The sequence below is a fragment of the Fundulus heteroclitus genome, chromosome 3, assembly GCF_011125445.2.
Source record: "Fundulus heteroclitus isolate FHET01 chromosome 3, MU-UCD_Fhet_4.1, whole genome shotgun sequence".
Classification (NCBI taxonomy): domain Eukaryota; kingdom Metazoa; phylum Chordata; class Actinopteri; order Cyprinodontiformes; family Fundulidae; genus Fundulus; species Fundulus heteroclitus.
The window spans coordinates 41,123,187-41,150,899 of record NC_046363.1 but is presented as its reverse complement, the minus strand read 5'-3'; the positions used below and the strand labels follow the sequence as shown (position 1 = coordinate 41,150,899).

Sequence of the window (27,713 nt, the reverse complement as noted above, 5' to 3'; positions counted from 1 at the left end):
AATGTTTGTAAGAAAATCATATTCATTCCCATCCCTAACAATTGATATTAAATAAAAACTAAAGCTTTGTTTATACCCTTTTTTTTTAAGTTGCTCAGTTTCTGGGCACTTTTAAATGCCAGTCCTCGACTTCCTGTTGCCTTGTGATACAGGTATGATGTGCCACTGGGAGCCCAATTTCTCTAATGCATTGTTGAAAATGGGAAAGACAGGAGAACAGCAGATAATCATTCAAGCAGGGCAGATGTGTGTTGATCCTTCATCAATCTACACAGGTACAAGAAACTCTCCAAAGCTTACTGTTTGAAAACTGTAACAACAACAAAAAAGACATCTTGCCAGCGGTGCCAATGATTGTAAAGGGGACTCAAAGAATAAGCATAAATGACTATTATCAGAAAGATACGAGTGTTTTGAGTTTTACAGCATTCTAATTTTATCCATGAGTTCTTTAAAAAGATAACTGCAGCTTTAGTTTCTCCTATTTTTCACTTTATTAAAAAAAAACCTTTGCAGATTATGTTCTAATCATATTTAAAGTCTTTGACACAAAAGCCTTAGTCTTTATCTAAATTACAGAAAAAAATAAGATTTTATAAAAATCTATATTTTTATGTTGTAATCCTGAATTTTAGGATCTTAAAATAGAAAATACAGATTGCCTGAAAGCCCAACATATAAAAAAATACAGCTTCTTTACATTCAATCAATCCACATTTCAAAGAGACAAAACACACAAAAAAAAAACATACTTTGGTATTCCGGTCTGTGATCCAGTCATGACTTCTTTAAATTTATTGCATGTTTTTATTTTCACAGCATCAAATAAAGCCATAAGCTTTAAAAAAAAACAATAAAACACCCAAGTCAGAACATATCTCAAAAGCAGAAAAACAATATACATTTTTCATATAACTCCCACATATACAGTAGGACAGTACTCCCCGTTTTAATGATAAATAAGTCTTTAGTCTCTCCTTTCTCAGACATAAACACTATGATAAGAAAAGGCAACATGCAGGTGATAGCAGCACATTTAAAACACAAACAACTTAGAGGGAAACAACATGCTGAAAAAACGGATAATTTAGCTTTGAATCTCCTGAAAAAATATATTCCAGAGGTAGTGCTCAAATGCACAGAATAAAAAAAAAACGTGATAAAAACACTTAAACAGGTCTTACACTTGGTGTTAGAGAGCGAGGAATATTATGTTTACTCCTGAATCAGTGAAACGCCTCAGATATAATGAGTATAAGAATCTTTATTTACAAGCAAATCTGAAGGCTTAGGCCTGTTTTCACGGTTGTAATTCCACATAACAGCCACTAGAGGTCAGCTTCAGGTTTAAACATTGTCTCTAACCTTCAACACCAGGTTGCAGAATGTTCGGGTAAACAGGTTACGCAAAGAACAGCACGAATATGTCCTTTCGTACGATGAAAAGCTTAGTTTTCTTCCTCCTCTGTGGGTTAAAATGATATCAAATTAGCACATTAGAATTAAATAAATATGTAAACATAGCTTTTTTTTTTGGTGCAAGAATGTTCCCGGCAACAAATCAAAAGCTATAGCCACACGTAATTCTTCTGCATAAAAGAATGTAAAGTGCAATTCCTTGTTTTTGTTTGTTGAGATCTTAGGAGTTTCATTTCGTACGACCTGAATCCTTCTTTTTCCGTCACTAACACTGTTTGTCGTCATCACGCTGCAGCAGACCAAGACATTCAAGTTGCTTTCGAGGAAATCATTTCCTATACTTATGGGTTACTAACTTCGGCAGCCGTGAGCGGATCCAAAACCCCCGCAGCTCACGTTGAAACGCTCACCAGGTCGGCGTGACACAGCTCCGCAACGCTACGTCTGCCTGCTAGTAGCTGGTTTGACGTGTGCAACTTTTACAATATCCAAAAATACTTCCAGAAATAACAATAGTGTGCAAGCCATGAGGATGGAGTGACAGCGTGTATTTGTTTTTTTTTTCCCCCCCTCACATCTCTTTTTATCAGAAGATGACCGGGGAGACAACGTGACAAGCCGTTCTCATTCAGATGCAGGACATCCTTTTTTTTTTTTGATGCTGTTGGACAGCCGTGTCTGAGGAAAGGGGCAGAGAATCGGAGCAAGATGCTGATTGAATGCGGAGAGAGTGGAGGAGTTACACAGTGGTGAGGAGTCGGGTTGGCCCGAGGCTGCAGGGGAGGCGGTGAGAAAACAGAGCAGGGAGTTTACAGGACCTTCTGGAGAATGGCATTGGGCACTTCCAGTGTCTCGTCCCTCACGAGGACAATGTCGTAAGAGTCCATGTATTTTTCAAGGCGCTCATCCACCTGCAGAGAGGGCAAGAAAACGTGTAAGTAGAGGAAAAGGCACAACCGTGTCAAAGCTTTTCTGCCGTCTGGGCAAACTGATTAAAAAAATCAGATGCTATCAGATCAGGATTGGATTATCCTAAATTAAAAACAGATGCTTTAAATCTCTAAAGATCTTTGATATTTTTATTTCGAATAGGGAATAAACTCCTGGCAAGTAGAAAAAAAAATTAAAACTCAGTTTCCTTTTTTATACTTGAGGTGATTAAAGGACGGCGCTAACTTTTACAGACTTTTTGCCACATAACGTGTTCAGCCTCGCCAGTCAATAATTATAGGTAATTTCAATAAGTTGCTTTAAAGCACAATTTAAACTGCTAAAGAAGGAAAGAACTGACTTTTTAAAAACATCTTTCAGATAAAAGCCACGAGAAGTGACCGGACTATTCATAAGATGTGTGATTAACGGCTTTACCCTGTCGTTGAGGAAGCCGATCTTGAGCATGTTCTCCACGTTGGGAACGCCGTCGGCCATGGTGAGGTCTCCCATCGAGTCTCCCAGCAGGATGATGTTGCTGTTGTCCCTCAGCTGCTTGAAGTAGTCGGTGCTGCGCAGAGCGCCGTCATGTTTGTTGTACACGTGGATCAGGTCCCCTTTGAATCCCCTCAGCACTCCCTGCAGGACAGAAAGACCCAGAATCCCTTGAGTTCAGAGATCCGCTGAAAAGTCGGCTGGTGAGTGAAATCGATTTTCAGCTTCATCAGCGGCGACTTGTGATTGCCTAGATCACAGGTGTCAAACTCAAGGCCCGCGGGCCAAATCCAGCCCGTCAAGGTAAATTATTCGGCCCTCGAGAGCCAAAAAAAAGGCGTATATCCTTTTAAAGTGTATAAAGTGGCTAAAACTGTGCCTCCTGTAAGTGTAACTCACCCCAATATCAACTTTTTTTTGCAGATAAACTGTATAAACTGGGCCTAAGGGTGCTACTTTTATGTTACCGTGCATTTTTTATACTACTGTGTGAACTGGAATGAAATTATGAAATGAAAAGTATCGTCTCTACACATGCAAGTGGCCCTTTTAATGACTTCATGATTCCAAAATGGCCCCATATAGAAATTAGTTTGACACCCCTGGCCTAGCTGGTAACTCAGAAACCTGATCAGTGAATGCACCAAATAGGAGCTACCAGGCTGCATTAAGTACAACACTATTTGTTACAGAGGGAAGTAGATCTAAACTTAGCCGTCTTCAGTCTTTGAAAATGAAGTCAGAGGAGGAACAAAGTTGTCAAAAGATATTTATAATTAAACTGCTTTTCCCTATAAAACACGTCAGCTGCTCCTTCAGACTGCAACAGAGAGCTGGACTGTGGCAGGTGCTGCACATTTCGCTTCTTCACTCATTTGTACCTCTGCTGTTTTGTACTAGACAAGGAACGGCCTTCCCCAGAGCATCAATTCACTGCCACTTTGGAAACGTTTAGTAAAACTAATAAGGAAACGAATTAATCGCGAGCCAGCTTCACCTGTCTGTCCGTAAAACGATGGAGTTGGAAACATTGGCTGCACTCGGTAAATGCGCAGGTACAGGCCTAAATTCTCTAGGAAATACACACAAACTGGTGCTTAGTAGTCATTGCCAGTCATTGTCAGTGCCGATTGTGCTTAAACACTTTATAACTCATTCTTAAATGTTATTGTTCATTAATTATGGGCAAGCCAGCGACAAAATAGACCGGTTTGTGCTTACAAGGTTGTAACTTAGCCTGAAATCTTTAATAAAAGCTACTTGGCAAGAAAATTGTCAGTTTTGTCTCCGGCTTGCCCTTAATTAGTGCATAATAAACACTTAATAATGCGTTATAAAGTATTGACAGATTAATTAATAACAAATCTATAAGATATTTATCAGCCATCCATAAGGCGACCCCTTATTGTAAAGAGGTATCGTATTTCAAAATAGTAAACTGTTTTACAGCAACTGATTTTTTTGCCAAACACTTTGTATGATGTCATTTATGCTCCTAATAAACATACTTAGCAACATACTGGCAGGAACGCTAGAAGGAAATGTTTTCTAACATTATAAACTACAGTACTAATTCGGCTGAGAACCATATCCTCGGGTCAAAGCTCTAGAAAACCTGGAGATCAGAAACTGGTACAAATCTGGGACCGGCGCGTTTCTACTCATGTTTCGCTGTTTAATGTTTTTATTTAACCAGGAAAAAGTCTCTTTGAGATTAAAAGAATCTCTTTTACATGAGCGCCCTGGCCAGGACAGGCAGCAGGGTTACATGTCAGCTACAACCTTCACCCACAAACACAAAACAAACAAATACAAACTAGTGAACGCATCAAATGTCAGAAGCAACCCATTTTACAACATAACTGAAAATAATTATAATTAAATAACTGAAATGTGCCGGTCACGCAGACCAGAGGGCTCCGTACTTTACAGAGCGCTTACCTTGTCATCAAAGTCCATGAAGTTGGAGACGACCTTCATGTTGGAGTGGTAAACTCCCGCCTGACGGATGACTTCCTCCAGCACGTCTCCCAGGCCAGCGGAGAAAATGAAGACGGGCACGTCGTGCTGATGCAGGCGATCGAAGAACTGCTCGTAACCTTCCCTGTAACAAAACGCACAGTTTGTCCTGTCGTCTGATTCAGTGAACGAGTCGCATTCGCTCCAGCTGAGCGTCTGTAGTTACCTGAGGGCGACGTCGGACTCTCTCACCACCTCCGGCAGTTTGTCCTTCTCTATCCGCTGCTCCACGAGCAGCGAGTGGGCCTTAAAATACCTGAGAACAAACGCGCCTTTAGGGGAGGCTAACAAGACGAGGTGTGCACAAAATGAGCAGATCAGATGTGACTTACCACTCCACCATAAAAGGATATTTATCTTCTATAGTCAGGTAAGGGTCAATCTCAATGGGATAATATTTGTTCCTCAGCTGCAGCAGCTTCTGCCTGCATTCGTCTGTCACCAGTTTGCAGTTATCGATAATATCTACGCAGGGAAAACATATTAGTAACAATAAAACGTCTGTTCCATTTAAAGCAGGGGTGTCAAACTCATTTTGGTTTAGGGGCCGCATTCAGCTTAATCTGATCTCAAGAGGGCCACACGAGTAAACTCATTGCCAAATTAAATAGAACTAACTTAATAAAAGGGGACTTGTTGTTGATTTTTATATTAAATGAATTTCACTTTTGCACAATATATTATGAATAACCTCAGCGTTTTTAAGAAAAGTATCTGCAATTTCAACAATACTTTTACTCAGTTAAACATTTACTTGTGCATTATGCATTAGAACTGATCACAGTGATTATACAATGTTAAAAAACATTTACTCACATTTTAAAACACTGTCCTGCATGACAAAATACATCAAACAGATAAAAATTAAGAAATGATTTAAAATCAAGTTTCCACATCTGAAGTTTAGTGCCACCATCTGCTGATTAAAACACAGCGCCCCTCTTGGACAATATATGAACTGCAGATTTTCAATTAAACGAAGTACATGTTTTTTTCAATAATTGTTTTATCATTCTCCTTCTTTTATCTCATCTTTCACCTTTTCTTTTTTTCTTTTTGTTCTTCCTTTCCTCTCCTACTTTCCCATTGTAGTGTCCATATTATTTGAAATATTCCCCGCATGAATCATAATAAAACTATTCACATTCATAAATCAAGCGGAGCACTATGGCAAAAGACGTACTGCTCCACTTGTGAAAATCAAATCTGATCAGCTCTTTTTGGCATTAAGACAACAATTCTTATTGCAACATTGCCAGACAGGACACTGGAAAATAAATAAATAAATTTTTTGTTGAATAATGATAATGCATTTAGCCAACGGGCCGGACTAAATTGTTCGGCGGGTCGTATGTTTGACACCCCTGATTTAAAGTTCTGTATTTATGTACCGGTATTTATGTACATCTTGAAATGTCCCAAATGACCTCACTGCAACACTCACTGTGACACGTCGGACATTGCTTGCCGTTGATAGCAAACTTGCTTATCGTCATGTCGAAGTCGGTGATGATCTGAAACATTCAAAAGTATTTCGCTTAGCAGAGCATCAGGCATGAGAAGAGGGGAAAAAAGGTTTGTATCAGAAGGAGATTAGCATTAATATTTCAAACGAGGCGGTTTAGGTGGAGCGATTGTCGGGATTTCATGAAGCACCTGCAGTTTGGAGGCTCCTCCCTTGATGAGGCCGCAGATGATCTGCTCCACCCGCTCAGGGTCCCTGATGTGCACCGTGGGTTTCTCAAACTGAGGCATCTGGAGGTCCATTAGGAAAAACAGAGAAATGGACAAAAAAATATGACTAAACAAGGATTTTCTGTTTTTTTTTTATGCGTTTATGCTGAGTAGATACGAAAAATCTGGAATGTTTTTTTAATAATAAACAAATGATTCAAATGTAAACAAAACTGCCCTGGCACACCTAGGCAACAGCTTTTCTATATACTATACCTGACAGGACACATAAAAGAAAAAACAGCCAACAAAAATAAATACATCTAGTAATTAAATACATATATAAAACTAATTTGAATTGGACACAAAAATTATGCGTGTGTATTTTATTTGGATTCTTGTTCTCATATATAAAAAAAAAAACTAATCGTGACGAGGAATAAACTGAAGAACAACCCGGTTTCTTTAAGAAGAAGAAAAAGCTTGAAGAAGAAGTACAATAAATAAGATTGGAGTGAAGGATTAGAGGCGTACACCAACATTAGTCGTGGTCTACTTTTGCTTTAAGAGGTGTGCCAAACGTTCCAGCGGCTAAAGCTCTTGTCATATTACACGGCAGCCATTAACCGGAGAAGAACAACATGTTCCTCGTTTCAGACACGACTCCAGGATCGGTAAAGAGAGTTCCTGGCTCTCCAACCAGATTCTGCTTGGAAGCCTGTGGCTGTGGATGCAGAAACAAGCAAAAGGAATCCTGCAAGTTTCAGTATCGGATGTGCGTTGAAAGCTAAGTTGTGGATCAAATGAAAAAGTGCTTGTTTGTGTTAGATTGGTAAACTAGCTTAAGTTACAAGAAAGACTGAGTTGCACTATAACTCTCAATTTATCGGTTACTTTGCTTATATCCAAGCTTCCTAGCAACATTATGTCACTCAACTGAAAGAAGATTCTGAATTTGAGCTTAAAAGACAGTTTCTAACTTGACTGTTTGTTGCTTTTTCTTTTAGTCGAGACCCAAAGATAAGAGCAGACACCTTGGGGGCTGCAGGAAAAGTACAGCAGATCTAAAAATATGTGATGAAATGCAAACATCCAAGATGGCAGACACCCCCAGAGCAACCAACCCACCCTACAACCCAGCTCAGCCAATCAGGATTAGACCTGCTAACACCCCGTATATCACCCTGACCCTAAAGACACATGAAACTCAGAACACAAGTTAAAAATAGCCCTGAAGTTGTTCTTTTTTTTTTTTTTCAAACTAAGACGTCACGAAGAATCCGAGTCAAAACAACTACAGAAAGTTATTTTCTGCTGAGTCGAGGGAATTTGAAATGCAACTCATCTAATTTCATAACTTCATGTTGCATTTACAGCCTTGCAAAACTGGTTGTTTACAGCTAAAGATAAAGTTCTTTGAGGAGGGGGGGGGGGGTTCTCTGCTGATGGATGCAAAGTTCACAGCATTTTGGAAACATTACTGTTTTAGAACTGTAATTACCGACAGATTACCAGCATTATCGGAAATGTTTATGATAGTTTATACATTTCGCTGCATTTCACGTATATCATCTGCTATGGATCGTCAGATTATAGAGGTGCAGTTTAGCAGAATAATAAACTTGTTTTTTTTTTTTTTTTCAGTGTCAGCGCTCTAACCAACAAACACCGAGTTAGTGAACCAGCTGCATACAGGCACATTCAAGCTTACCTCGGGTCTGGTGGCTCTGCAAAAAAAAACAAGAGTGAAGAAAAGATTGTGTGTCGGCGCGGGGTTTTTATATCCACAGAAACAGGCGGGGAGACAAGAAAGGGGCGGGGGGTGTTGACCAAAACTGATCAGACAATATAAGCCCTCCCCAACACACAAACACAGTGACACTTTTAGCTGACACACACACACAGACACACACACAAACAAAGTCCACAAACACAGTGGACGACAAACAGATGTGGCAACCAGGCCAGCGGTGTTAGGAGTAGCATTTGTAACCTAGACTTTTTCCAGTAATTCCACCCCTGACCTTTAAAACTGATTAGCACTCCCTTTTCAGGAGCCCTGCTGCTGAGCACACACAACTGTAACACACAGTGAAAAACACACAAACACCCTCGTTTTAAATGCTTACTGAGGACCTTGCCCTGACTTCTGTTCATTTTTTAACCCTTTCTATGGCCAAACCCTAACTCTTAATCCCAAAACTAACCCCTAAGCCCCAAAAAAAGGTCCTCATGTTGCATCAAACTTCTTGCTTTGGTGGTAAAATGTAAAAAAATATGTTCTTAATCAGCGACAAGTACACACACACACACGGTAAATAACCTGAAGTCACATGAGAGGTCACAAGGGTTAAGTTTCAGAATGGGCATCCGGCTGCTCGCTCTGACAAAGGTCAGTCACACCTGACGCACGTCTCACTCTCACACACACCTTCGTTTTAAATACTTACTGAGGACCTCGGCTCGACTTCTACTCATTATCAACCTTTTCTAGATAATACCATAATCCTAACCTAAACCCAATTGACTGCTTAGTGCTAAACCTAGCCCAGCGTAAAAGTGAGGACCAGAAAAGGTCCTCACTTTGCATCTTTACATCAAAGTCCTCAATATTAAAATTAGCACACAAAAAAAAAATGTCTCGCTCAGCTGCAAGTACAAGAACACACACACACACAGAGAAAGATAACTTTCAGAGTCTTATCTTTCTGTGGCGGCTTTAACTTTTCACTCCTGCAGAGATGCAGCGCCAGTGAATTTCTGGTTAATGTTTCAGAGCCTCGTGAAACCTAAGCAAAAAAAAATTACTTATCTCACCTGGCTGTGTTTCATTGTGTAGAAAGGGGACGTGTCAGATCAGTTAAAGAACAGATCAGTAAAAGAACAGATCAGTAAAAGAACAGATCAGTTAAAGAACAGATCAGTTAGAGAACAGATCAGTTAAAGAACAGATCAGTAAAGGAACTAAAGAGATGTTGTAGTTTCTGGTTGGTAAGATTTAGGATACATTTGCTGACATTAGCTAAATAAAACCTGTCCATATTAATATCTTTCTCTACACCAAAGGTTTTATGAACTTATCCTTTTTCTTTAACTCCTAATTAAAGTTAGGGAAGCACGATATATCAGCAGTAACATCGATATTGGCCAAAGTTGTTAATTGTTTAACATATCGGTCAGTCACATGAGTAGAAATAACCTTTTTTGCCCTTCATTGGAGAACTTCAGCAACAAAGTGAAAGGTAAATGGAAGCATGCAGATACAGACAAAGATAAAAAAAATATATTTTAAAAAACAAGCATAGGAGATTGTATGGGAAAAGAATATCTACAAAAAATACTGTACAGGTAATAAAATAACCCTTTAATCTTTTAGATTAAAAGAAATGTGCAACATCTATGTATATTTATGCATCAAAACATAAAGAAGGAAAAATCTGTGCAGATATAAAAAAATTAACTTTGTTTCTATTGAGTTTGTTGAGAGCAGCGATGGTTATCAAGTCAAACAGCGGCTCACTTGGACGGCCCACATCCAAATATATTCCCATCTACTGTTACGGCGAAGCCTCATAAAGCAAAATGAAATATTCCAGTTTGTTTGGGAAAAATCAGACTTAATTTTGAATTGTTTCTAAAGATTTAATACAGTAAATGAAGTCGGTTCCAAGTGAGAAACAATTTGTCACATTTAGCACGAACCGGAGTCTGATACGGAGCATGTAACTAATAGGATTGTGTTTCCCTTAAGTCAGGATCCAGTCTGCAGTTACATGCTGACTGAAGGAACATCCAAGAACACAACAAGAAGTCTTCTAAAGCATGTTCAATGGAGTTTATCTATTCTAACTCTAGAAAGCCTTCTTGTGCAGAAAATTACTTGAGCTCTGCATCTTTAAACGATAGATTTGTTCGATTCCTCCTCCCAACATGTTATCTTACAGATTTCTGTGAACAAGTGGCTGGTTCTCAACTTGAACCTTAAACATTCTCCACTATCAGCAACTCAGAAAAATCTGTTTTTCTTGCACTATAAGAAGCTTTCTTAGCTATTTTGTCGGAGGGAGAAGTGGGACTGTATGAAGCACAAGTAGCAACAAATCTGAGACCCGAGACAAGCAGCAATCTCCCGTCAGAGCCACAATAAGGGCGACTATTTACGAAGTCATCAATGTTCTGGCACAAGAATTCTGGCAGCAGCAGAAATCTGGACTCTGTGGACAAAGAAGACATTTATCGACCAGCATTCTTCGTGCATGACCTCTGGTCATGCAAGAGCAATGACCAGAGTTGTTTAGTGGCACTACAGAACACAAGGTAGAGACGTGCTACCCCTCCCCAGGGAGAACACCTTACTGCTGTCTGTAGGCAAAAAGCCCATATAGTGATAGTGTTAAAAATAAAGGAACCAACCTATCTGTTGTGCTCAGGTAAAATTGCTTTAGATGTTTTGTTGTTATGCCATGAGCAGCATGGCTACATGAGCAGACAGCCTGACTAATTAAAAAATAAAGGTAAACGAATGTTCTTTGTCAGCTGTGGTATAGATGACAACGTTAAATGCAAAAGGCATCATTTTTTATTTTGTACTTTAAATAAAGCCGTTCGCTTACATTTCTATTTCTAAATCTTTATGTAAATATGGTTAACTAGACCGACACCATGAGAAACTTACACCATGCCAAGTTATTGACAATGAAGAGTAAGTTTGATTAGAAGGTTTAGGTTTCGACAAAAAAATACTCAAATGATCCATTTAGCTCTCTTTGCATCTGCCCGCAAAATAATTGTAAATTTTAACAAAGTTGTATTTTGACTTAAAAAAAACTTTAAAAACAAAACATAAATTTAGCTTTTTTGTTTTTTTAACATAAACAAGTCAAGTATACTGCAAAAAAATGCATTTATCCACTGTCTATATCTGCTTACTGGAGCAGGGCTGGTACCAAGCTCCAGCGGTCATTGGGCGAGAGGCTGGGTTCACCCTGAAGAGCTCGCCAGTCTATCACAAAGCAACACAGAGACACACTGCACAAACAACCACCTAAGGCCAATTTGGAGAGACCAATTAACCTGACAGTCATGTATTTGGACTGTGGGAGGAAGCTGGAGTACCCGGAGAGAACCCCTGCATGCACAGGGAGAACATGCAAACTCCATGTGCTGTGCAGCCGAAATTCATGTGTCAGAAAATGCTTATTTATGGTTAACTTGATTTTGTATCGCAAGTGCCTTGAGATGACACTTGTTGTGAATCAGCGCTATATAAATAAAATTCAGTTGAACTGAATTAATCTGCTTGGCTGTTAAAGCAAAAAAATATATACTTTTCGATAAAAGCAATGACAACATCATAAGTTTTACTACACATTATATTAGGAATCAAGCAGTTCTGTGAGTGACAATAATCATGTGACTTTAAGATAATGAGATAATAAAAATCCTAAAGAATGAGGTTCAAAAGTCGCTTGACATGGGTGATGGATCTATCCACGTAAGGAAAGCTTAGAGCTAACGATTTTACAAACTTGCTCGAAAACTAAGCCGGCTGGGACACCAAGAAACCTAAAAAGGATGCAAATAAATTCAAATTACTCCGGTTTCTCTGAAGGTGACTGATCAGTTTTTTGTTTTGTTTTCTTGTAAAAATGTTTGCCTGTCAAGTCCTAGAATGAAATCAGGTAAATTGGTGTTGGACCAAAGGTTACTGAGTGTCAGACTGCCTGAGGGACGACTGACTTCTGGACTGTGGTTTTAATCAGATCCACCTTCGACATACAGTTGTGCTGATAGGGCTGCTAGATCTGCTGTACACATCATTTCTACTAAAAGCACCACGTCATCGGAAAATGCCACTGCAGCATATGCATTTTATCACTATTACCAATATCGGCTGGTGATCTCACTAAAAATAACCTTGCGCTAAAAAATTATTCTAACTATACCGTGAAATTGAAATCGCAATGTGTGTGATACCTACAGTTGCAATGGACTGCGTGGATGCAACGCCGGTCTAAAGTCCAAGACGGAAATTTCTACTGGACTGGCCTTTAGAACCGTAACTAGGAGCGGGAACACCGGTGCAACAGCAGCGTTAACCTGCATGATAGGCTAGAATCAAAAGGAAGGAAAACTGTTATACTGATTTTTTATTTACCTTTATTTTCTATTGCACCACACGTCTATCGATCGATATATATTGTTATTGAATTATCGTCCGGCTCTAGCAGCTGCCATCATGAATGGGGAAGTCGGGTATGTCACCCTTCAAAGACTTCAGCGAGCACGCGTTCTTTCTTATTTAAAAACTTACAATTTTGGTAAAAAGTTGGTGCAATAAATAGTTGAGTTTGAATTTAAAGGTTTGTGTGTTCTTTATCTAACAACAAGCCATTAAGCCACAGCATAAAATGATCAGGGCTGCACTTAAAATATGTTTTGAATTTTTTGATAAGTATCGATATTGATCAATATGATTTCTATTTTATCGATATTTTTTCTATATCGTCCAGCCCTAGCTGGACTATGTTCTGCTAAACATAGTTCTTCGACTATGTTTAGCAGTTCTGTATTATTTATGTAATATTAACTTAGTTGCACACAGATGGGATGATTCAGCGCTGTTCACATGTTCAAAACAGTGTAGAACAGCATTATTGTTTAACAACAGTAGCCCTAGAGGCTAAATGAGTGATGAAGAATCACCACCTACTGTTGTTTAACGTTTCAGGATCAGTTAAACTGTTCAGGACTGTTTGAAAAAAAAAATACAAAATTTTTGCAATAAAATGGGGCTTTAAATGCATTCAGAGGCTCATGTTGGCTCTATTTATACATTTAATAATGGCTTTTGTGTGAGCATCATTGTTTTTTTCTCTACTGTCCAACAAGAGAGAAACTGAAATGCAAAAAGACAGAGATGACATAACCTGAGACTTGTTTCGAGTTCTGAGGCAAAAGGAACGAAACAATATTATATTTTAAGTGACATGCATTCACACTCGCATACAATAACAAACAAGGCCAGTTGGACTGACTCGGCCCTTAATTACCACACCTGATATAACTTTTAGTGGCCGAAATGCTAAAGGTCAGAGATTAGTTGGCAAAATACAAGGACTGCAACTGATGGCGTCAGTGCAATGTAAAACTATTTCCAAATACAGCACAGCCCTGCATTACAACTACTACTGATACGGCTTTAGCTACAATAATCCAATTCTTCTATTCTTCTGACTGTTAAAGTACAAAAACATCTGCAGCTTTGTGGTTTTTATGAGGCTTGCTGATAACAGAGAAACAGCAGCAGGGAGAACATGTTCCCATTCGTCTCTAAACCAGTCGCCTAAGCCCATTTTATCTCTTACTTAAGTTATAAAATAAACGGATCAAATAAAAGTAAAAATTCCTGACTGTTTGTGTCATGGTTGGAGCCGGTGCATTAAGGACGCACTCGTTTCATTTCATTTCATTTTGCTCTACGCACATTCGTGGCTGCAAGGTTCGTGATGATAAAAAGTATATGTTCCTGTTGATAAAGCATTCTAGAGAAAACCTGCAGGGAGACCGTGCCAACCCTTGAAGCTTCAAATTTTAAAAACAAGCAGTTTCACGTCTTCTCAAATTGCCAGCTCATGAAAAAAAAAAGTTTAAAAGACATTAAATCCATGTCTACAACATTGCCAAAAGTTTCCAAATTCTTCCTGCAGTCAGATTGATCTTCTGTGCAAGTGGAAATAACACAACTTATTGTTCCAGAAAGAGATCTAGATATAAATAAATAAAACATTAGGATCCAAACATTTCCCAACCCCTCTTTAAATTAGCCTAGCCTCTGTTTAAAAAGTACAGAACATTCAGCTTTGAAGCTGCTGGTTTATTCAGCATTTACAACCAGAACAGCTTGATTCTTATAATTAACCACAGAGCAGGAGTGCAGCTGGGGGGTAAATTGAAGTCCAGCTCTAAATAACAGAGATAAGCATTGATGTCTAGAATAAGTGAATAAATTTTACTGCAATGACCAAATCCCACTTGGCAAGCAGGACTAAAACAACCCAAAATAATCTACATCCAGCTCCCAACCACTAGCTGCCAAAGGGGCCCAGCAGGCCTGGTTAAGATGATAACATTAAGGCATCGTGCAGGACGAGTTTACGGTTTCACTTTACTCTAACCACATGTTGCAGTAAAGATATTAACGATGGCAGTCCATCAATTATGAAATAAAGCCCCCCAGTCACTGTCAAGGGCTTAGAAAATCCATTTAACTTTCATTCTTAAAACTCTCCAGTTTTCTGACAAAAGTCACGAGGTGTTAAACTTAATCAACCTGGTTTGCATCTTGGTGTGACTGAGAATCCATCAGAACAGGATAGAAAGACCTTTATTGTCCCACAGTTGAGAAATCCAGGCGTGACGGTGACAAATACATGTAAACATACTGACTCTTTGTAAGTAATTCAACATGCAAGTTAAAGGCATGCACAAATAAGGGAGTAGTCAGCAGCACGAGCTCGCCAGGTCTGCACGCTCACAGATTATCTGGAAACTTGTTTTACAGGCACATTCAGAAAGGTGTCATCAGTTTTAATCCATATCTAATCAGAACAAAAGACTGCTCCGTCTGGTCCACACATCTCGGTGCAAAATGCAAACACAGCCGTCAAATAAAACGTAAATGACCAAGAATGATTTCCATAACACTGCAGGGAGCGGATGCTGGAAAAACAGACATGGTACAACACAAAGTTTTTCTACTGCGTTAAATAAGGCTGTCTGCAGCACAGACTCCTACTTAAGAGAGAGATAAACAGGCTAATTAACAATTTAAAGAGAAAAACATCCGTTTCTTTGAACAAATGTTTCTATTGAATAATTTTAAAGACATTCTGACATTGATTCAAAAGCTTAATCATCTGATGTTGGAGTTTAAAAAAACAATTTTCACTGACAAGGTGCTTCTAATTGGCTTTAAAGATTATTATTATTATCATTTTCAACAATTAGTCCCCAATTCAATAAAACTTTTGACAAACACATCACCTTTCAGAGCACTAAAAACCATGAACCAAATTAAAAATTCCCCCAGCACAGACATCCACCGACGTGGGCCCACGTTTAACATGTGCCAGAGAAACGGTGTATAGTGTAGAAGGGCAGCACTAACTCGACTCTCACCACATGGAGTTCGTTAAGCAGAGCTCCACAGATCCATCTGGGATTGCTCCATGTATTTCAGAAGGAGGGACCTTAAACAAAAATCCTTGCATATGATTGGATAAAACACTTTTCTGTCATCTTTACTGACGCGCTACTTCAACCACTCACATCAAAACCAACCAGTGACGCCAACGAGAGCGACTTGCTAAACCCGGCCGGGAGGAAGGGTGAAAACATTGTTTCCACTAACAAAAGCCTTCAAAGCCGTTCTCTGGTGTTCTTTTAAAGAATTAATAATCGGTAGATTGGACAACACTGAAGATAAAGCAGCATCAATGTTACCAATTGATTCCTCGCTGCGAACCGCCATTGTCTGAATCCGAAGAGTCGCTTCTCTGATGCATCACATCTACGAAAATCCTGCCCAGAGATCCTGATTGGTTCGTCCATTTTATGTGGTATTGAAATCTCTCCCAATGGCAGCGAGTCCAGATGGATGTGTGGAGCCGTGTGGAGCTACATCCATCTGGTGAGAGTCAGGTTAGGGCAGCGCAACATGGAGCAAACGAATCAGTGGTAGCTAATTAGTGCCGTACCAATCACTCATGATCTCTATGTCGGTAAATATATTTGGTTACAGTTTTTTTTTTTAAAGCATCATGACAATATTTTGGAAAGCAAAGAGGTAAAGTCACTAAAACCAAGTTACCTCATTGCTAAAACAGCAGATGTTAGCCAGACGCAGCTTTGAGAATAAAACCTTTTCTCAAAGACGGTAATTATTATTACTAGCTGGAGAGAAAACTCGTTATCTGGGGTCTATGTTTGCTATAAACCAAAAGCAGCTTTTTAATTATTTATTTTTTTATCTGTCAGTCAAGATGTGTCTTCATTTATGTCTGAAAGACGGCTTTTCAATCAGAGCACTACTGGATTACTTACTTTATTCGAGCTTTAAGTTAGACCGTGATTTTAAGCTGGCATGGTGTGGTACATGTTCTAAATACAGATTTCATTCATTCAATCCCAGTTATTAGTCCACACCAGTGTAAAAATGTTTAGCAGCATGATTTGAGAAAATTACTCTATTGTATATCTGATTATAGATTTTTATTTAGTAATTTGAAGTTTACAGAGACTGGTTGAATAAATATGCCATTGGCTACCCAAAGTTGTATTTTATAATATTGTGGAGAGACTCAAGCAGAAAATATTAACAATTTTCATTTGTCTACTGGTTTCACAGGAAAGAGGGTACTGGGGGGGGGGGGGGGGGGGAATCTTCTTTTAATACATAAAATCTGTAGGGATGGGTACCTTTCACAGTTATAAGAGGAAGAGGGTGAACAAGGTGAATATGGGATTAGAGCCGTGTGTGAGTAAAATTCAGGGAATTATTTTAGTGCAACTGTTTCAGAGAAAGAAAAAACTACATTAAAAACAATAGATTTCAACACAAAGCTGCAGAGACTGCGCTAAGAGAAGTGAACGAGTTCACAGCAGCACTTTCCGCTGCCTCAGGACAATAACTGCAGAAAGATTGCCACTTTCACAGGAAGTCGCCAATAACAGAAGAAAGTCGCTAGATTTTTCGTTAATCGCTTTTTAGGAAAAAGGGTCGCTGGATGGGTCTAAAAAGTCGCTAAATATAGCGAAAAATCTGGCTAAATTGGCAGCAGTGACCAGGCGCTTCCCTCAGATTAGAAGAATTCCCATGACTGAGTTTGTTCTTCGCCTCAAATACAGCAGCGAGCGTAATCGGCAGCGCGTTTTGAAAAGTGGAGCCACACTTTTCAAATTTTCTATGCTTGCTTTGTTTACTGAACCAGCAGCTACTGACTTAATCTAGCTCTTGGGCGTGCAATGCTGTGTTCATGTCCGGCATGGAAAATCCTCCACTCCTTAGATTCCTCAGAGTCACAATGATGCGTTAAGGTAATGAAACATGGTTTGAGTTTACATGAATCGGCACCCGGTAGCCTATTAAAGTACCAAAGTCGTAGCCACGTGAGACCATCCTGATCTCGCGAGCTTTCAAGGTTTCACTCGCAGATCAGTCTGGCTACTTTCCTTTAAAGAAAATTTGGAGCAGTTCACCAAACGAACGTCAAATCAGCGTTGGCTTTGAGGCGGGTTGACGGTGTGACGCAACGGGAAGCGCGACAGTTCAGTCTAAAGAACATGGCGGCTTCAGCCGATGAAACTAGCGTTAGCGTGGCTATCGAGCAAGTTTTATCGGAATTATAGAGTATTTCTTCACTGAAAGAAGAGCAAAACACTGCTCTGGAGGCTTTTCTCAGAGGAGATGTTTTTGCTCTTCTCCCGACTGGTTTCGGCAAGAGTTTGATCTATTAATTGGCTCCTCTTGTCGTGTTAGTACGTCATATGCTTCGTTGATCTGATTGGTTTATTTGGCCCGTCTATCACCAACATAGGCCAATCAGCTAACCAGTATTTTCGCCCCTTCCCAAAATTACTTCAACTGAAGGTTTCCAGATGGATATGCGGATCAAATCCATCTGGCGGAGTCAGGTTACCAAAGTCGGTACCCTTCCCTAAAACTCTGAAATGCTTTAAGCTATCAGTAACTCAAGGAGTTCTCATGAGGAGGGCTGCTAAGCCTAAAGCTATGTAACTGTATTCGTCTGAACTGTATGTGAATAATTTCTGACCTTCTGCATAAACCACAAGCTTTCACAACATGATTACGAGGATGTGAAGAGATTCACTCAGTAGCTGCAGATTTCTCACACGTAACTTTTGGGATTGAACATATTTTTTAAAGCACAGTGATCAGTGTACGGCAGAAACGAAAACCCGTATTAGAGGTGGTGCTGCAAAACCGTAATAGTGCAGGTGATCCTCACGAAGGAGTCGTTGGACATCCACTGAGGGGGAGATCAGCTGGAGGAACTCTGCTGAGAAAGTCTGTGTTTGAACTGTAGTCAGGTTTAACTTGGTGCTCTGCAACATGATGTGATCCAACTCTTCTAAAATGTTAAATTTAAGGACTAATTATGTTTGGTAAGTAATAAAATAAGTTCTAAGAACTATATTTCATGTTATGTTGTCTCTGTTATGATGCTGTAACTTTAAAATATGACACAAATGTCTTATTTCTACAATCCCTCATCCATGTGTCCACCTGATTCATTAACACACTGTCGTTCTTACCCTGAGACCCGTCAGTCCATCTCAGTTTCATGAACCACGTGTCGAACTTGTAATTCAAGTTCAAGAGGGAATGGTGGCCTAGTGGGTAGAGAGCAGGGCGCGTTGCGTCCTGGAGAGGCTGCGAGGTTCCTGGTTGGACTCCCACAGACTGCCACTCTGGGTGGATTAGCCCCAGAATGCTCCCCAGGCGCCGGACAGTGGCAGCCCACGGCTCCCTGAGGGATGGGTTACATGCAGAGGACACATTTCACTGGAATGTATGTTGCAATGACAATAAAGATGATTATTATTATAGTATGATCCTTCCTGTTCCTATCCATTAATCCATCCTTTCTACTCTCCATCAGCTTCTCCATCTGTCTGAAATCTGTTTATCCACTCTTCTAACCATTTCTCCTTCACTCCCTCCATCCATTCTGTGGTTTTCCTGATTGCAGATTTAGCTCCCTAGCTCAAAAATAACTTTGCTAATTTGAGTCCGAAAAAGTATAGAATCTTGTCTTGGAAAATATGCAAGAAACCCGATAAAAATATGACTAACCTAAATGTGCATTATATTTGTCTTTAACGGTGAGAGTCATGGGGAGATGATCAACCATTGTTGTAGGGACAACAATCGGCTGCCTAACGTAGGCAATACAAAGGAGATTATGGTCAACATCCGGAGGTCACAACCTGGAACCGGTACTACAAAGCAGGATTAGTGGCTTATCAAGGTAACGTCAGGTTCCCTTTGAGATTTACAGTATCGCAAAGCTGGTTTTTACCTGGAAGCCATATTGGAGATCAAGAACACGAAAGCACCGTGTCTCAACCAATCAATGTCATTAGAAAATTTAAAAAATGAAATACCTTAACAGTCTGTTATTATTTTCTCCCTTTAAAGTTACACCGCTACCTCTTTACTTTCTGCAAGAACAACACTGGTATTTATTTACCTGATAAGATGAATAATGAACCCTGATTCTGTTTAGATGAAACGGTTCGCTCTGAAAAGACATTTATGGAGTGTCTGAGTGAAGAAAGCATTCGTCTTCAATCCACTACTGCGTCTGAAAAGATTTATGCTCATACTTGTATAAATGTTTTATATAGCTTTAACTTTTTTAAGGCAGACAGTTAGCATTTTTATCTCTGTAGATAGTTTAGTGCAAAGAGGATTTAAGAGTCGGGATTGTTGCCCAGAGAGTTACATATCAGCACAAATTGTAATTTTTCATGTCTTTTTGCAGCCAGCTGTCTCTTTGCTGTGATTGGTCCTCCGTAACTCAATCAACACGTTTTAAATTAAAACACACTCATCCGGAGTCAATAACCCTGGATCGACGATGACGACCTGCTACTGATACCACTTTGGCACAATTTTTGTCGTTTGGGTTATTCAGACCAGATCTCACAAACAAAACTCAAATACGTCTATCCTGTTTTGCAATGAACGTCCCTGTGTTGGTACTCCTGCAATATGACAGACAAGAAGGCCCTTATGGGGTCAGTTTGCTGCCCAAACGTCACACAAAAAAATAAACATGTTGCACAGAAAATAAGTAGGGCTGGACGATAATTCAATAACAATATGTATCGATCGACAGATGTATATCGATGACAGAAAAAAGGGTCAGTAAAAATTTCAATAGAATACGTTTTTCTTCCTTTTGCATTCTAGCCATGTAGGTTAATATTACAGTCATTACTTCCTCCCAGCCAATCACAACGCAGACCCAGGAGCGCTTCCTCCACTTCAAAGAGTTCAGAGAGCACGCACTTTTTCAAAAACTTGCAGTTTTGGTAAAACATTGGTTGAATAAAGGGTTGAGTTTGAATTCAGTGTTTGTGTCTGTATCTAAAAATAAGTCATTAAGCAACAGTTTAAAATGGCCAGGGCTGCACTTAAGATATGTTTTAAATTTGTTTGAACATTATCGATATCGATCAATATGATTTCTATTTTATTGATATGCTTTTTCTTCTATACTGTCCAGCCCTACAAATAAGCACCTCGTAGGCGAGGAGAGACCATTTTGTACTCTGGGACAATTTATAAATGATATTTTAAATGCAACATTTGAGGACAGTTTGTAAAACAAGTTTCATTTGTGTGTAACATGTTTGTTTGTGTGCAAGGTTTTGGCAGGAAACTAACCCCATAGAGCTGAAAATTGAATTAGCTCCCTTTACTTTTTCCTACCCTTTTCCAGAATGTAATTTGTAATTTTTATTATGGATCCCCATTAACTGTTGCCATTGCAAACAGACAAACACACCGTAGTTTAGAAATTATCAGAGAATGCACAAAAGAACAAGTAGAATAAAAACAGCCAATAAAACAAGAACAAATCTAATAAAACAGCCAATAAAACACTTCAGGACATCAAATGGAGTCTCAGATTCTTTTTTTTTTTTTTTTTCCTCAGATTCTTTTTAAAAGATAATTTACTATAAGTGCAGCAGATGTACTGAGGTGGATTATTCCAAAGACGCAATGATCAATATATAAAAGATATCTTAGAGCGTTGGTTTTTGGACCTGGTAAAACAAGCTGCCCATTACTGGAACCTCTAGTGTTGTAATCATGAACAGAATTACTAAAAACAATTTGTGAATGTATAAAAGCTGGAACATTACTGCTTATGACTGACTTAAACAGCGTAAGTGTATTAAAAAGCAACTTGTTCTCAACCGTAAGCCAGGAAAGGCGGGCAAGCATCAGGCTGACATTAGATCTGATGGGGCCGTGCTGCCTTGTTCTGAACAAACCTGGAGCTTTTTGAGAAAAAAGAAACATTTCCTTGCGGTACTAATTGCTCTTCCCATTTTCAGAATATCATTTTTTTTTTTTTTTTCAGAATATAATTAACGTGGTGAGACCAAGGCAGAGAACAGTCTACCATCACACCATCGAGTTTGGCACTTTCAACTTGTTGAACCGTCAAGTCACAAAAATTTTAATCAAGCTTTGGGCTTGTGGACAGCTTGTGCCTTGAACCAATCACCCTGCACTTAGTCTTAAAGATATTACACTGTTTTTAGCCTTTCGGTTAAAGTGCTAAACTGCAAGACGATTTATAATTGCTCATATTTTATATGGTTTTATCGGTTTAATATTTGTACACACGTGTGGGTGGACCTACACTAAAACCATTGTCAGATTCTGTTCAGAATCAGGGAAATGGCGATTAACCTAATAAAAAAAAAAAAAAAACAGGGTTGTTTGGATGCAGCATCTATAAAACGCAGAGGACGTTTTGTTTTTTGCAGATTCTTGCATAACCTGCGTGAAGCTCGTTCAAGCGAAGCGCAGCAACACAAAAAGCTGTTGTTTTTTTTAATTATTTTCGGCCCGCCGTCGGTCCGCAGGGAGAACTGCTGACCAGGAGTTCAGCCGCCGCGGCTTTGTGGCAGGAAACAGAGAGGATGCAGCTCATTCTGCCCGGTGACCTCTAGAGTCTAGAGAGCGGCTACTGTTTTTAGGGGGACCCGCTGCGCAGGCGCAGTGCCTCGACCAAGTTTAAAAGTGTAAAGATAAAAAATAGAGCCGTGGTTTCATATCCGGTCAGGGTCTTCAGAATAAATGTAATCTGCCGGGGCAACCGCCCACTCTTTTTTTTTCTTTTTTTATAACAGCTTTATTGAGCAGAGAACTAATTACATGTTCAAATAAGATTCTCCACTTTGCATTCTTACAAAAAGAGAAATAAAATAATTATATAAGAGGAGATGGAATTAACTTGTGGAAGGCAAAGGGGGGAAATAATTAAAAGGCATTTAAACTAAACAAGTGGAAGCGTACAAATCCAATCTCCAAAAGTATAAATACATATAACATATGTATTTAAGGATTTAAAATCAACAATTAACAGAGCCAGACCCACTTCAGCAATGAGACAATACGTTGCATCCTGTTAACTTTTTAGCCTTTTGTCGAGTCAAAGCACCAAAAATTGTGACATGTCACTACGTTTTATTTTTGTATATGTCCATATTTGTCGGCTAAAACAGATAAAGAGGAAAAGAAGATTTTGAGTTCGTTTCTAAAACACATTTGGCAACCTTGCACTCTGAGGGCAGTGCAGCTTTATTTTGAAACGCCCATGTCCCACTTCCTGTTTCTTATCGACGCGTCTGCGTTCAACAGCGCAGTTGGAGAGTACTACTTTAACTCACCATCTCGATGATCCTCGTTTTCTTCCCCGCTCGCTTCTTCTTGGCGACCAGGTACTGGGCCAGCGCCACGCCGCCGAACACGACGCAGACACTGGCGCTGGCCGCGGCTCCGACCTTCACCACCACCGTCCTGTCCATGGCGGCCCGCTGCGCTGCTGCTCACCCGGCCCGCCGCACCGACAGTCCCGTCCTCGGTCCTCCTCCTCCCCTTTCCCCCCTGTCAACATGCGCCGTCCTACCGGTGCGCACACGGAGCCAAAGATCGTCTATGCAGGAAGGGAGCGGTTACTCTGTACGCGGCGTCATGACAAGCTGCGATTACGTCTCTACAGTATGTTGTCTGAAAACCATCGGGAGGCAAATGTGCCACAGTCCACAGATAGATGTACATCAATAATAATAATAATATTAATAATAATTATAATTAATAATAATCTGTATATATGTGAGCTTTAACAAAGGATATGGGTGAAAACTAGAAAATAACTCCTAAACATTGCAAGCAAAACACTTTAATGCACCAGCCAAGTACACATTTTATTCTACTACAAACATTTTTGAGACAAAAATAACTAAATATGGCGAACAAATCATGAAAATTAAACAATCATGTTGCCTGCATCATATATAATGGGAAATGCAAAGTGGGGGATACTGGAATACCTCCAGTATCTGTATACTGTGTCAAATATAAAAAAATCATGTGTAGTTAGATTACACTTTTCTAGATGTGTACACCTTCAGCATAACATGAACATTTCCTGCCAACGTTGTGACATTATAACAAATACAAAAACATGCTTTATTTAGCTTTTTTGAAAGTTGTGTTTAAAATATTTCATATGTATGTCTAGATGTCCTAATAATCAGGGGGAAAAAAACATTTTACATACTTTTTTTTGATAAGTCAAGTGAAATGAATGTAATTTGTGATAGTTTGTGACCCATTTTGACCCCGTTTGTGACTTGTATGCAAATTTATTATCCCTAGCCTGAACAATAGTGCTCAATCTCAAAGGCTGGGTCAAAAAAGGCAACAAAAAGTAAACATTTGAACATGTTTTTAGATGAAACAGAGATGTTGTAACATTACAACAGTGAGTCTTACAATAAACTGTTCAGTATTTTTTCTTATTTTAAAAATTTGGCCTTTGCTGGTGGTCCACATACTTTTTCCCACTGAGAGACAATAAGGACCCTCAGTCCTATCATTTGTTGCAGTATTCTTGACAAGGATACCCTCTTAATTTTTGACAATTATTAGGCTTTAAAAAATGTTGTATTGTGTACAAGACACAGGGGCTGAGTGATATGGACCAAAAATAATATAGGCTGAGTGCCAATATACAATATTTATCTCAATATGTTTTTCTTTTCATAAAAGCAATTATTAACAATAAATACATAAATAATTAACCCACTGGAATACATAAAAGTATAATTCTAACCCAACATAGACTGCATCGATATGAACAATATAGTATCATGTTATATCTCTTTTTTTTAAATCACAATATTTTTAAAATCTATATTTCCCAGCCCTACAAGGTACTAAACGGTCTACATCTCACATTTGCAGATCAATCCCAGCTTGTAGCTACAGGGGCAATCTTTTAGTCATAGTTTATTAGTCAATAAATTAATTATTTTTTCCCCAATAACACAATAGATTAATTATCCTAGTGACTTAATATGACAACAAAAACATTTTCAGAACTAGATTAAATAAAATGCTTTTTTTCAACTTGTTTAAATACAAAGATAAAATTTTTGTTAAGCAAGAAAGTACAGTTTTTTTATTTTTAGAGGTGTATAAATGTCTCAGTTTTAGGACATCAGAGCAGAGCTGCACACATCCATCTGGGATCGCTCCATTTAAGATGTATTTCAGAAGGAGGGGCCTTATCAAAAAGCCTTGCATATGATTGGATAAGTGGAGCCACTTGGAAGATCAAGCTCTTGCCAAACTCGGTCAGGAGGAAGGGCGAAAACATTGTTTCCACTAACAAAAGCCTTCAAAGCTGTTCTCTGGTGTTCTTTTAAATAATATTCGGTAGATTGGACAACACTGATTAATTAGCAGCAATCCCATCCGGCGATACTGATTGCCTCGTCCATTTTATGTGGTATTGAAATCCCTCCCAATGGCAGCATGTCCAGGTGAAGGTGTGGAGAGTTAGGTTACCTTGTTTTGCTTCTTGCTGCTGATTTGTTTGGTTGAGTACAGTTTTTATGACATGCAATAACCTTTGGATGTGCAGGATCATCAGCTTAAAAAAACCACATGTGATTCAGCGTCTTTATGTTTTTGGTATAGTTTTGTTCTTTGAGTTTGCACTGTTGCTGCAACAGCAGATTTAAAGGAAGGAGATGAAGCAAGATGATCATTGGAGAAGATGTTCCCTTTTGACACAGTTACTCAGTGTTTCACACAGTGATCGGTCCACATGTACTGCTGTATTTTACAGTTGTCAAAATAAAGGGGACAGTTTCCTCAGAGTTCTGTTTAAAGAGTGTTTATTGAAGATGATGAATAGTGGAGGATGGTGACCAGAGTTCAGACCAGGCTGGAGGAAGCTGTTAGTGGCTGGAGCTGGCAAGCAGGACGGAGCCAGAGCACGGAGGTAGCAAGACCAGCAGTACAGCAGAGTGGAGACTTGGGAACCAACAGCAAAACCAGCAGTACAACTGGGAGAATACTTGCAGGACCAGAGTGAGATCAGAACCAGAACCACAGCAGGCAGGCGGAGATGAAGGGACTTCGGGCTGAATGAGGTGAGAAGCAAAGAGCAGTAGTAACAGAACGAACCGACAGGGGAGGACTGAATGCAGGGAGCTTAAATAGGGTGGCTGACAGGTGTGCTGAGTGCTGGCTGATTAGTGACTGACAGGTGTACTTGATTACTGAACTGTGGGACCGGAGCTGTATGGAAGGTGAAAATGTGTCCTGAATATCTGCATGGTGCAGCAGACAAAGCTGCACCATGACAGATGGTTTCCAGTAGCCTAAGCCTATAGCAGGATAACTATAGAGGTAGCTCAGGGTAACATGAGTCGATCTGACTATAAGCTTTCTCAAAAAGGAACGTTTTAAGATTAGTCTTAAAAGTAGACGGGGTGTCTGCCTCACAGACCAAAACTAGGAGTTGGTTCCGCAGGAGAGGAGCCTGATAGCTAAAGGATCTGCCTTCCAAGGATCTTGCCTGTTCTCACAACCAAGTCAAAAAAATTAGAAGCCAGCATGCTACAAGACATGATCCCAGAGAGAAAAGGGCAATGGTGAGTCTTACTGAAGAACATTTGAAATTCAAATTTAAAACCAAGTCCATCTTATGCTTGATATCTACATGAGAGTGGAAAACGGTTTCGCACACTTTGTTTGATTTCTCAGCCACGGGTCTGCATGAGCTGTACAAAGACAGAAACTCACAGAAGAGTTCACAATTCCAGAAGAAACAGAAGTCAGTCAAGAGAATGCTGTTCTGAGCTAATGTGCTCACACCGTCATGTCCCCGTCAAAAGGTGGACAGCTGGAATTTAGACTAAGTGGAGATGTAACAGATCAGAAGCTGGAGACCCAACAATTCAGCAAACAGGAAAGAGTTAAAACGGTTTAGATGCTGGTGTAGATGGAACAGGAACCGACTGGATCACCCTCAGGAACATCTGTAAAGATGAGAACAAAGTTAGTGGCAGAGAACAACTAAGTAGACATGTGAGAAAACACATGACCCCGTGTCTTCCAGTAGCTTCACTGGCTCCCTGTCCAATGCCACATCCAGGACAAGCTTCTTCTCCTCACGCACAACTCAGTCATATATGGATTGTCCATAAGGCCCCTCCATATATGACTGACCTCCTGAAACCCCACCGCCCCTCCTGCTCCCTCCACTCTGCAGACATCAACCCCCTCACACCCATCACCCACACCAAACATGCCCCCACCCTTTGGAGCTCACAGCCCCAAACATCAGGAACTCAGACTCATTACAAAACTTTAAATCACATCTCAAAACCTGTGTTTTTAAAAGTTGTTTTGTAAAGCGTCTTTGAGCGTTGGTAAAAAAAAAAAAAATGCAGTATAAGTTTGATGTATTATTATTATGACTATTAAAGAACAGGAGATTGAACTTCAAGATATGTAAAGGCCTATATTAAATTTAGATATTAAACTTTGCAACCACATCAACAGCATACATTTTTTATTTTTTTTTTGGTGTACCAAATTACCCTCATAATGATAAAATATTTTGTGGGCTAAACCCCTGATGATGAGAATGTCTAGCTCCGCCCCTCGTACTAATTTACTGATGGACAGTGTGGAAATCTGTGTACAATAAAACCACTGTAAATAGTGTTGCTCTGTTTGTATTTGCGCTGCATAGTGGGGCAATGGGTAGCACTTTTGCAGCAAGAAGGTCCTGGGTTCAAGTCCTACCCTTGCCCTGGGTCTTTCTGCATGAAGTTTGCATGTTCTCCCTGTGCATGCGTGGGTTCTCTCCGGGTACTGTGGCTTCCTCCCACAGTCCAAAAACATGACTGTTAGGTTAATTGGCCTCTCTAAATTCTCCTTAGGTGTGCGTGAATGGTTGTTTGTCTCTGTGTTGCCCTGCGATGGACTGGCAACCTGTCCAGGGTGCACCCCGCCTCTCGCCCACTGAATCCTGGCGATAGGCACC

At 39.6% G+C, this 27,713-nt stretch overlaps 2 protein-coding genes across 4 annotated transcripts in view; one reads left to right on the top strand and one right to left on the bottom strand.

Moving 5' to 3' along the window:
* LOC105922701 (C-type lectin domain family 10 member A) overlaps positions 1-27,713 on the top strand; it is a 512,726-nt gene that overhangs the window by 434,652 nt on the left and 50,361 nt on the right. The window lies entirely within an intron of this gene.
* Positions 758-23,253, bottom strand: nt5c3a (5'-nucleotidase, cytosolic IIIA). 3 transcript variants are annotated; one of them, XM_036135409.1, is made up of 8 exons: positions 23,035-23,253; positions 6,520-6,618; positions 6,308-6,377; positions 5,196-5,328; positions 5,030-5,119; positions 4,786-4,948; positions 2,788-2,988; positions 758-2,330 (listed from the first exon to the last, which is right to left on the bottom strand). In XM_036135409.1, the coding sequence occupies exons 1-8, from the start codon at positions 23,170-23,172 to the stop codon at positions 2,229-2,231; spliced, it is 996 nt and encodes a 331-aa protein (XP_035991302.1). In that variant the 5' UTR covers positions 23,173-23,253; the 3' UTR covers positions 758-2,228. The 3 variants fall into 3 exon arrangements, with proteins under 3 accessions (XP_035991302.1, XP_035991304.1, XP_035991303.1); XM_036135411.1 differs by lacking the exon at positions 23,035-23,253 and adding an exon at positions 18,874-19,049; XM_036135410.1 differs by lacking the exon at positions 23,035-23,253 and adding an exon at positions 8,249-8,353.

Coding starts and splice junctions, on each gene's coding strand:
- nt5c3a (XM_036135409.1), bottom strand. CDS start 23,172: ATGGACAGGACGGTGGTGGTGAAGGTCGGAGCCGCGGCCAGCGCCAGT. Junction 6,378..6,519: donor GAGGAGCCTCCAAACTGCAG/GTGCTTCATGAA, acceptor TGAATGTTTCAG/ATCATCACCGACTTCGACAT. Junction 2,331..2,787: donor TCGGCTTCCTCAACGACAGG/GTAAAGCCGTTA, acceptor CCCTCTCTGCAG/GTGGATGAGCGCCTTGAAAA.